Genomic DNA, 12,091 nt, shown 5'->3' with positions numbered 1-12,091 from the left:
GCCATGTGCTGAGAGCGAACACATGGCTATGTTTGTTGTTCTAGTCCCGCCTTTGTCCCGCCTCCTCGTCTGTGTCGTTTGTTACCCTGCCCCCTCGTTATCTGTCCAGGTGCATCTTGTCTGTGTCTTGTATTTAAGTTCCCTTGTGTCTCTCCAGTTTGTCGAACATTTCACCTTTGTTTTTTAATCTTTCTCAGTCGTGTTGTTTCTCCTTTCTCAAGTCGGTCGTGTTATCTAGTCTGTCTGTCTGTCTGTCTCTACAGTTTCTCCGTGATTGTTTTCCTAGTCGTTTTTTCATGTTGTAGTTTCTTTTCCTCTGTCGTTATTTCGTTAAGTCTTTAGTCTGTCAGTCCCTGTTGCCCTGTTTAGCTCCTCGTGTTTAGTTTAGCCTGTTTAGCTCCTTGTTTGTTTTCCTTCTGTTAAAGTTTCTTTGTTTTGTTATATTTCGTTAATTAAAATTGCTTTGTTTTAGCGAGTGCGTCCGCCTCTGTCAGTCCGCACCCCTCGAGCCTGACAAATTTTCACTATATATAAAAAAATGAATGTTCACATGTAAATACAAAAATTATCAAGAATTGAAATTTTACTAGTGAACATTTATTTTCAGATATCAATAATTGAATTTTTACTAGTAAAAATATATATTCTTACTATTAGAAATTGAATTTTTACTAGAGGATATTGAATTTTTACTAGCAAAAAAAATTTTAATATCAAGAATTACATTTTCACTATTAAAAAAATCCATACTTTATATCAAAAATAGAATTTTTAGATTTGAAAATTAAATGTTTGATATCAAAAATTGAATATTTACTAGTGAAAATTACATTTTAGATAACCAAGAATTGCTTGTTTACTAGTAAAAATGTTTCCCCATTCATTTTAATTTGGGAAAATCTTTAATTATCACTAGTAAAAATAAAATTTTTACTAGTATACATTTAATTGTTGATATCAGAAATACAATTTTCACTAGTAAAAATGTAAGTTTCTTAGTGAAAATTTAATTTCTGATATAAATAATTTTATTTTTACTAGTAAACATCTAGTCTCGTCTACTAGTTATGGTTTGTACGTAAAAAGGCTTGCCATATTTAAACTTACATTTCAGATATCTACAATTATATTATGACTAGTCAAAAAGACTTAGAGATATCTTGCCTTTTGTTCTGACTAGTCATAATTATGGCAAACCATTTTAGCTTTTAATAATTTTTTCTTGATATCAATTAAATTTGCACATGTGAAAATTCAAATGTTACTAGTAAAAAAGCATTTTTTACTAATAAGTATTTAAATTTAAGAAAAATATATTCTTGAATTATCACTAGCAAGAATTTAATTTTTACTTGTAAAATTTTAATTGTTGATATCCGAATATATATTTTCAGTAGTAAAAATGTAATTATTGATATCAGAAATCATGATTTACTAATGAAAATTAAACTTTTTATATGAATAAAATGTTTACTAGTAAATATTAAATTCTTGATGTCAGAATTTCAACATTCACTACTGAAAATTGAAATCTTCCTAGTAAAATTTAAATTCTTCAATTTGTGCAAATTAAAATGAATTAAAACATTATCGCAGTGCAATGGATTTGCGATATTTCTTATTTTGCTGATGGTGCATATTCATTAATGTAGATGTGTAATTATATAGATCTGTGTGTGCAAAAGTCATGTATAATGGTAGATTTCTATTAAATGTCATCCTATGTAAGTAGAATTGAGCAATTATGATCAGATTTATTATGAAGCACTTAAATGAAGGGTTAAATGAAGGGTCATCAAAAAGTAATGAATGGAAAGATGAAAAATGTAATGACAATTAAAGTAAATAATATACATTGGTTTCTGAGAGAAATTTCTTTACTAAATTTTCTTTTCAAGTCTAAAAAGAGATCGACCCAGAAAGCATAAAAAAATACATAATAAAAAAAAATGTGTTCAACAGATTCTGTTGTCCTCTGAGCAGCATTTTCATTTTGTTATTAAAAATATGTTTATGGGGCGGCACAGTGGTGCTGCAGGTAATGTTGCTTTCACACAGCTCCAGGGACCTGGAGGTTGTGGGTTCAAGCCCTGCTACAGGTGAATGTCTGTGAGGAGTTTGATGTGTTCTCCCTGTGTCCATGTGTGTTTCCTCAGAGTTCTCCAATTTCCTCCAATGGTCCAAAAACACATGTTGGTAGGTGGATTGGCGACTCAAAAGTGTCCATTGGTGTGAGTGTGTTGCCCTGTGAAGGACTGGTGCCCCTCCAGGGTGTTCCCGCCTTGCACCTAGAAATTACTTATTTATAAATGCTTTACTTTTCCTTTAAAGTGAAGGGCTTAGTTTCAGGTCTTCATGCGCATTAAGTATTACCAAGTCTCAAGCCTCAAGTCAGTGCTGCTTATCTCCAGCTCCTACGCAGAGACCATGCAGTCCACGTCTTCCCATGTTTATAATCCAAGACTTTATCCACCATTATTACAGGTTACCTGTCGCTCTGTACAGTATGGAGTGAGCAGATAACTTAAGTTATCTATAGAGGAGGCTAAATGTTCTAGGCAACACAGGGGACTAGGGAAGATGGCCTGTCATCATGAAGTAGTAGTTGTCACAGGGGTGTCTCCTAAAAACTTCTTCCATTTAGAAACAATCAGATGACAGATTTAGCCTTGGGTTTCATCCTCCCTGGAAAAAAAGTGAGATTATTTATTATCAACAAAAATGATTTAAAAAATATTCCTTTTAAAAATGTAAATTAATTTCTGAATGCCCAATGCTTTTATAGTATTAATATTGACTACTGTATATACTTTTGATCCTTTTGCTGTAAATTAAACAAAGAAATGTAAGTGTTCTGTTATAATATATATATATATGTACATACAGGAGTTGGACAATGAAACTGAAACACCTGGTTTAGACCACAATTTATTAATTCAATTCGTCTTGGGAATGACATATACAAGTCCTGCACAGTGGTCAGAGGGATTTGAAGCCATTCTTCTTGCAGGATAGTGGCCAGGTCACTACGTGATGCTGGTGGAGGAAAACGTTTCCTGACTCGCTCCTCCAAAACACCCCAAAGTGGCTCAATAATATTTAGATCTGGTGACTGTGCAGGCCATGGGAGATGTTCAACTTCACTTTCATGTTCATCAAACCAATCTTTCACCAGTCTTGCTGTGTGTATTGGTGCATTGTCGTCCTGATACACAGCACCGCCTTCAGGATACAATGTTTGAATCATTGGATGCACATGGTCTTACTGGTGTAATGTGCAATTAATGAAGATTGGCCACCAGGCTGCTCCAATTTAGCCATTAAACCTCTCGCACTAAAATGACAGGTGTTTCAGTTTCATACCCACTGTCTAACCCCTGTGTGTGTGTGTGTATCTGTTCATAGTTGACCTCAGTGACCAGCAGAGGTGTGTGTGCATATATATATATATATACACACACACACACACAGAGGTTCTGGTCATAACATTAATAATTCATAGAAAATCATGAAAAAATTGATTTATTTCAGCAATTCCATTCAAAAATGTGTATATTATACTCATTCATTACACACAGACTGATATATTTCAAGTGTTTTTCTTTTCATTTGATGATTATAACTGACAACTAATGAAAACCCCAAATTCAGTATCTCAGAAAATTAGAAATTTACTTAAGACCAGTACAAAAAAAGGATTTTTAGAAATTGTAGACAACTGAAAATGTATGAACATGTACAGCACTCAATACATAGCTGGAGCTCCTTTTGCCTGAATTACTGTAGCAATGCGGCGTGGCATGGAGTCGATCAGTCTGTGGCACTGCTCAGGTGTTATGAGAGCCCAGGTTGCTCTGATAGTGGCCTTCAGCTCTTCTGCATTGTTGGGTCTCGCATATTGCATCTTTCTCTTCACAATGGGGTTAAGGTCAGGCCAGTTTGCTGGTCAATTAAGAACAGGGATACCATGGTCCCTAAACCAGGGCCACCTTTCAATACGCTAGTTTAAAGAATTTGTTCCTTTCTAAATATTACTAAATACAGATTGGAAAATAAGAAATGGAAGTATTTCGGAAACAAAGCAACTCAACCACGAAGTGGAAGACCACTTGATGTTACAGAGCATGGTCACCTAGTAGGGCTTCAACAACTAATCAATTAAATCAATTAAAATCGATTATTAAAATAGTTTGCAACTAATTTAATAATTGATTAGTTAGGTCTAAGTTATTATACACATAGGTACAGTTGCTACACGTGACAAACTCTCGAAGAAGGGTTTGAAAAATGGCGGAGGCAGTCATAGCAGAGAATAATGTTAGCACAAGCAGAGAGAAAAATGTACGACCCAAGTCATCAAACGTATGGGAACACTTTACATTAACGCCTTCAAGAAACAGCGTTAGGTGCAAAATGTGCACAGCTGATCTCGCATGGCACAGCAGCACAACATCACTGCATGAGCACCTGAAAAGGAAGCCTGTTGGAGCTATGTGTGCAAGAGATTAAGTATAGTAAGTTCATTCTACTTTTTCTCTCACTCAATGATACTAGAGTCTGCTAGAGTAGTTAAACAACATTTGTTGTTCTTAGTACATTGATATTACACGCGCGTTTAGCGAACAAGCATTAGCATCCCCCGAGTTTTCTCTTCCACCTTAAATGTGTCAGCTCTACCAGCAGTTCCAAAACAGGCCGTAGTTTTAGTCAAGCTAACGTTAGCGACAAGTTCTATTTTTTCTCTCACTTAATGTCACTAGAGCCTGCTAGAGTAGTTAAACAAGATGTCTCATTTTTAGTAAATTTATATCACTCTTGTATTTAGCAAGTTTTCCGTTCCACCTTAAATGTGGCGGCAGTTACATTCAGAGTAAAAAAAAAAAAATCCAAACATTTTTTAAATAATACATTTAAAGCCTTTTTCAAGCTCTTTTCTGACTGGCATTGCTTGTTAGTGTTTGAGTATCACAGCCAAGTGTATATTACATTATAAGTGTATATTACATTACATACACTGTGTTAAATATTGATAAAATAAAATTAATGTAACGGTTGGGTTAATTCTAACCCACACGTTAACGCTACCGTAAACCGTAAACGCTAATTTTTAATAATGGTAGGCTGTGTGTTCCTTATACAATTACAACATTAGTTCTCTAAAAACGTAAATATCTTAACGATATCTGATCATGTGTTAGTTGAATTTCCCTTTTATTCTCAGCACATGGCAGCATCACCCAATATCCATTTATGTAATTTCAATTTGCCTGCATTGTTGTCTGCATTTTAGATCAGTAGTTATTAACTTAAAAAAGATGTATGTTCATATCTACACTGTCTCTCTCACCTCAGATAAAAACAGCCCATCATTGCTGACTATGTTTTGAAGAAGATCTGCACACCAAAGCAAGCAGCTGTTCTCACTGATGGTATCCTGAATATGCTAGTAACAGACAGGAAACCAAATTTGGCTTGTCTTCCTTTTTATCTGATTAATAATCGATTAATCGAAAAAATAATCGACAGATTAATCGATAATCAAAATATTAATTAGTTGCAGCCCTATCACCAAGCACTGAGGGGTGTGTAACAGTGTGTAAATGTCTGCTGTATAAATAACTGCAGAGTTCCAAACCTCTTCTGGCATTTAACAAAAAACTATGCACACAGAGATCCTTGGCAGGGAGTTTCCTTGGCTGAGCAGCTGAATGTAGCATTTTTTAAATGTATTTGTGTTCTCCTTAATGCTGCTACGGAGTTCAGAGCTTTTGCTTACTTTGTAAATGTTATTGTGATGTTACTCAGGGGGCCACCATACTTACATCATCAGGAACAATATCAAGTATCAGATGGTGTGGCACATCAGTGTAAATGTGTTCTATATCGTGAAGTATTTCTATGTTCATTCAACATTTCTATGTTTAGCAAAAAGCCAGAATTATCTGCCTGCCTTCATTATGTCAACTTTAGTTCATTTCAGCGTGTGGCTTAGGCCCCTTAATTCCAGTGAAGGAAATCTTAATGATTCAGCGCACCAAGACATTTTAGACAATTGTATATAGTTTACATTTTTTACAGACACAATTTCCAGAAATGTTAGTACATTTTGAAAAATGCAATATAAACAAGTATATGTGATGTAGTGATTCTCCTGAAGCTCTTTTTAACTGACAAAACCACAAAGAAAATCTTTCCAGTGTTTCCAAATAGATTGTGTTTTGTAAATATAAACACATTCAGGGTCTGAGGCCTGAAACACATGACAAAACATTTGGGACAGAGGCATGTTTACCACTGTGTCACATCACCTGTCTATTTTATTACACCATTTAATCATTGCCCTGCAAAGGACAGGCACTCACTCCAGGGTGTGTTTGTCCCCTGCGTCAGGGTAAGCTTGGGACCTACCGCAACCCTGAACTGGATAAGTGGTTACAGAAAATGAATTGGGTTACGGTGGGTCTGGAGCCTACTGGGAATCACTGGGTGCAATGTAGGAACACACCCTGGATGGGGCACTTGTCCATCACATGGACATTTTGAGTCTCCAATCCAACTACCAACATATGTTTTTGGACCGTGGGAAGAATTTACAGCAACAAAAACCAGCAGCCACAGCAGCCCTTTGCAGATAAAATTGCCCACCCATGATATAGTTTTATGTAGTTTTAATGTAGTTTTAATGTAGTTTTTCACTATTATTTTGAGCCGGTCACAATTTTTTGGGAGTGTGTTACAGGAATCAAATTTTAAATCAGAGTGTGTTAATATTTATAAAACATGGAAACATTTTCTTTGTACTTTTGTCAAAATTATTTGAAAATTAACTGATGCTTTTACCGCATTTTACAAAATGGCCCAAACTTTCTGGAAATGTGGTTTGTAAAAAAATAATGCATATGAAATAATGTGACATTTTAAAATTAAACTTTTATAACATTTTTGTTATATTTGCCACTGGCCTTTCAAAGGGTCTGTTCCTCTTGCAAATAATTTAAGAATAAAAAGAAGAAACAGTACTTTATACTGAAAAGTTTAATAGATGTTCCATAATGTGAGAATTTATGGTGAAAAATTATTGATTGGTCTATTTAAGTCAAATCAGTAATCTATAAATGTGTAAGGTAAATTATGTAAGTGTGTTGATATGTGTGCAAAAGCTTGGGGTATCCTCTCTAGTTTAGTCACAGCTAATTCACACCTGCGAATGTTTTTTCAGAAGCTAACTGATTGTTGATTTAGCCAGCGGTTCCACAAGTACATAGTACTACAAAGCATTACCATTAAAACACTACCATTTTGCAGCACTTAAACTGTGAGCATATTAACTTTTGAATGGCTTGAAAGTAACCCATATGCAAAATTTAAGTTCAGTTTACATAAAGTAATATACTGTGAGTGACTACGCTTTAAGATAGAGTAGCCAATTTATAATTTATCTGTTTTTTGAAGCTGGTTTATTTTCTGGGAATACTTTTCTATGTACTTGTGCATGTAATCCCATACACCATTACTATTCAAGTTACTTTTTATTCATGTTATGTAAATAGTAATTTTCAATAATGTGAAAAATATTGTATGTTGTAATTTTGTATTATTGTAGGGCATTGTCATTTTTTTTCTGTTGGGAGTACTATTATTGTGTTTTCATGAAGCAATACTTTGTATAATTTTTAAAGTAGTTTTTAGTGTTTGCAACTTGTTTTTAATTGTATACATATTTTAAGATGTTTGAAAGCCATACATCTGTGTTAATTCTAATACAATGTAATTATCATTATATATATATAATGATTTATATAATTATATTTTGGCATGTAATTTATTTGGAATGCATAGGGCCAAGCATGTAATAGAAATCTTTTTTCATGTTACTTACTCATGTTTAGACAGCATAGGCTTCACTGAAGACATTTCTGTCTTTAAACAAAAACAATTAAATTCATATCATAAAATTAATGTTAGTTGTTATTATAACATTAAGACAATATACAGTTGAATCTACTGTAAAGTTTAAAAGCACTTAATCCAAGATAATACTTACTCCCTCAGATGCTGTTTCTTGTCTTGGAAGCCTGTCTTCTTGAGCTGATTCAGAAACTTTAGAAACAATGTGTTAAAATATAAAAATAAGACAGAAATACTACATTTCAAGCCGTAACTGAGACCCTTACCTGTACAATGTTTAATGATGACCTTCCTTTTAAAGATGATAAAAACTGCTGCAGACAAAAGTAAAACCACAAGGAACAGGGATACAGCTATAACAACAGCAGAAGATTTATGTCCACATTCAACATCAGAAACCTTTGTTCCTGGCTTTATTTCTGTAAGTCCTGAATCTTCACACCTATCAGAGTGAAATAATGGAAATGAGTACATAAAAGTACATAGTTACTATACAGGGATATTCAACAATATATCATCAGTTCTCCCAAACAGATTTACAGAGGAGAAGGATTATGACTGTAGCTGGAAATCTGCCAATATACACTGGAGTTTAAAAAAATAAAATAAAACAAACAAACAGTCTTTTAGGCTCTTAATACTTATGGTCTCTCTATAATTTATATATTATGCCTACTTATATATTTATTTTTTCCTCATGTCGTGTTATTTGTTTTAGTTCTAATTACTAAATAAATTCCTGGCATCTCAGCAATTACTTCCTCGTCACTTCTAGTGCACTTTCATAAGACTATACTAAATCACTCGTGTTTGCTGATAATCTGTACACTAAAAATCTACAAATGTGACTATTGTAAAATAATGTTTACCCTGCATTCATATCTACATTTGAAAATTCCCTCACAATGACAATCATCTTCAGATGAGAATAACTCATTGTGCCACTGTAAAAAAACAGCACTTACTTTGTATATGTTGAACAAATGTGAAGGGAGCCGTTTGAATATGTCCCATCTGAGCATTCTCCACATTTGGTATCTGTAAAAGCTGTTCCTGCAGAACATACAAATCCTGTTTTCAGTCACGCTAAATAAAGTGAACCCCAGTTATTTAAAGTAGTAAACACTTTAAAAGTATTGCTAGGAAATTTCACCAACCTCTTTGTTTTATGTACTGTCCTGGGAGACAGGCTGTGTGTTTTGTGGCTAAAGAACAGCTGCCTCTGTTTTTTTCTAAGCAGTAGTGTCCATCTAGTGGCTCACAAACTGTGTCTGATGATCGAGTGCAGGGAGTCATTACTCTTAAACCCTGACCTATGGAAAACAAGAGATTATTTATTTATTCATTCATTCATTTTTATGTAACCACATTATCCTGTTCAGTGTCACAGTGGGTCTGAAACAGGTTCATTTGGGTGCAAGGCAGGAACACACCCCTGACCAGGCCCATCACACACTCTCATTCACTCACATACACCCCTCTGGACACTTTCTAAAATAGACAATCCACTTAGTAAATCATTTTTGGACTGCAGAGGAAACTCTCACAGACACAGAGAGAACACATCAAAATCTTCAATTCATCTCTGACCTCACAAACATAATGATATATTTAAGACATCACTGTGGGGCGGCACGGTGACTCAGCAGGTAGTGTCGCAGTCACACAGCTCCAGGGGCCTGGAGGTTGTGGGTTCGATTCCAGCTCCGGGTGACTGTCTGTGAGGAGTTGGTGTGTTCTCCCCGTGTCCGCGTGGGTCCTCCGGGTGCTCCGGTTTCCTCCCACAGTCCAAAAACACACGTTGCAGGTGGATTGGCGACTCGAAAGTGTCCGTAGGTGTGAGTGTGTGAGTGAATGTGTGTGTGTCTGTGTTGCCCTGTGAAGGACTGGCGTCCCCTCCGGGGTGTATTCCCGCCTTGCGCCCGATGATTCCAGGTAGGCTCTGGACCCACCGCGACCCTAAATTGGATAAGCGGTTACAGATGATGGATGGAAGACATCACTGTGTCACTTTATTTTACTGTGCTTTACACATAAGTAAAGAACACCTGAGAAAATATGTTCTGGAAAAACAATTCCACATTTTAGAAGCTGTACTAGAAAACTATCTCCAGCAAAGTAACTGTAAGAGAAGGCATTTGCAGTTTTACTTTAAAGAACATGTTTTGTATCACATTAAATACAAAGCACACAGAAATATTCTTATGAAGGACAGATTTACCAGGATCACACACTGCACAGCTGAAACATTGTAAGAAGCCATTGGGTGCATCAAGATACGTGGAATCAAGACAAGGAACACAGGTTGTGCTGGTATCCTCTGTGCAATGTCTATAAACACGGTTCCCTAAAAACAAACATGATATAATAATCAAAGACGATTAATATAAAGCATGACTGAATTTTGATAGATATTTTTTAAGGACCATGTTTTGTATGGAAGCAAATCTCATCAGACTTTGAAATATTACCACCTTTGAATTTGTAGCACTGATTTGTTTTTTCACTGAAATTACGCATCTGAATATAACTGCTCCTGAATTGAAGTTTAATTTTCAAGAACTTTAAGATAATATCCACGGAAGGAAGCTAAACGTGTAGTTTTTCCACGGTATGGAAGTTGTGTTCGCATTTCGCCATCTAGCGGCGACAGAATGTAATTAGTGCAGCATTTAAGGTGAAAGAGAAAATCCAAATGAATCGATTGCTCATCCTTGGTGTCCCGGATGTGTATCTGAATTTTTTTTTAGCTTTTTTTTTATCCGAGTTTATTAACCTTGAATAATAACAGTGAAAACGTGTTCTTGAAAATTCACGAGTTCTATTCAAGAGCAATTATATTCAGATGCATAACTTCAGTGCAAAAAAAGTTCAGTGCTACAAATTCAAAGGTGGTAATATTTCAAAGTCTGATGAGACAGATTTGCTTTCACAGTTTTGTACCAAATGTGTGTCGTCACTCAAAATAAAGTGTATTGTGCAAGTGTATTGTGGCACCACGCACAGTGAGAAGGATGGTAAGAGAAGTAAAAAGTTCTCCAATGCTCACTGTAAAGGAATTTAATCAAATGGTAGCATCTTGGGATTATGAGGTCTCCCAATGAACCATCAGGCGCTTTCTCCATGTCAACAAGCTGTTTGGGAGGCATGCACAGAGAAAGTAATACTCATAAGCGTAAATGGGTGGAGTTTGCCAAGCGGTACTGGAATTTTAACTGGGACCATGTGCTTTGGTCAGACAAGACCAAGATAGAGCTTTTTGGCAACAAAACCTTTAAGTGGCTCTGGGGTGACACCAAGGATGAGTAAGCAGAAAAACACCTCTTGCCCAGTGTTCAGTATGGGGGATGATCGGTGATGCTGTGGGCCTGTTTCTCCTCCAAAGGACCTGAGAACCTTGTAAAGACACATGGGATCATGAACTCTTTGAAATAGCAGGACATTTTGAATCAGAATCTGGTGGCCTTTGCCCGAAAGGTGAAGATGGGTCATCACTGGGTCTTTCAACAAGATAATGACCCTAAACCTGTGGCCAAATCTACTCAAAAATAGTTCACAAGGCACAAAATCAAGCTCCTCTCATGACCATCTCAGTCCCCAGACCTCAACCAATAGAAAACCTGTGGGGTGAGCTGAAGTGGAGAGAGCAAATAAGAAGAGCCAGAACGATTTAGAGAGGTTGTACAAAGAGGAATGGTCGAAGATCCCTCTTTCTGTAGTCTCCCATTTTGTGAAGAGTTATATGAGAAGATTAAGTGTGGTCTTGTTGGCAAAAGGAGGTTGTACAAAGTACTAACACCAGGGGTGCCAATAATTGTTGCACACATGATTTCATTCAAAAGATTTATTTCTTAAAGTGTGACTTTTTTTCCACCAAATAAATGCACTTGAATTAAAGCTTAGATTATTTTCTATTTTTTTTTGCATTGTTGTCCTATATTATTTTTAAAAAAAAATGAATTTATTAGAAGCCAAAGAACACTTCTTAACCAGGGGTGCCAATAATTATGGAGGGTATATGCCAAGGCAGACCAAGAGACTCGAGACATTTTCAGTGACCAAAGCACAACCAAATTTAAACAGTGCTCAAAAAACGAGAGGAACAAGCTCCCAGCGACATTAGAATAATGTCCCATATTTAATACTGGAGCATGTTTAGAGTACAAGCCTCGTCACTGAACTA

The 12,091-nt window shown here is 35.7% G+C and overlaps 1 protein-coding gene across 3 annotated transcripts in view; it reads right to left on the bottom strand.

Moving 5' to 3' along the window:
- Positions 1–896: 896 nt before the first annotated feature.
- LOC136666255 (tumor necrosis factor receptor superfamily member 14-like) overlaps positions 897–12,091 on the bottom strand; it is a 32,229-nt gene continuing 21,034 nt past the window's right edge. The window contains exons 2-8 of one of the 3 annotated variants that reach the window (XM_066644351.1): positions 10,130–10,255; positions 9,066–9,221; positions 8,874–8,961; positions 8,175–8,350; positions 8,045–8,100; positions 7,880–7,920; positions 897–2,685 (exon numbers count right to left, since the gene is read on the bottom strand). In XM_066644351.1, coding sequence (XP_066500448.1) covers positions 2,664–2,685; positions 7,880–7,920; positions 8,045–8,100; positions 8,175–8,350; positions 8,874–8,961; positions 9,066–9,221; positions 10,130–10,255 — 665 coding nt within the window. In that variant the 3' untranslated portion in view covers positions 897–2,663. Of the gene's footprint in view, positions 2,686–7,879; positions 7,921–8,044; positions 8,101–8,174; positions 8,351–8,873; positions 8,962–9,065; positions 9,222–10,129; positions 11,305–12,091 lie in introns of those variants that run through there. The other 2 variants (XR_010795351.1, XR_010795352.1) reach the window with 2 other exon arrangements.

This window comes from Hoplias malabaricus, chromosome 14 (assembly GCF_029633855.1).
Source record: "Hoplias malabaricus isolate fHopMal1 chromosome 14, fHopMal1.hap1, whole genome shotgun sequence".
In the NCBI taxonomy this organism is placed as follows: domain Eukaryota; kingdom Metazoa; phylum Chordata; class Actinopteri; order Characiformes; family Erythrinidae; genus Hoplias; species Hoplias malabaricus.
This window is presented reverse-complemented; position numbering and strand designations above follow the sequence as displayed.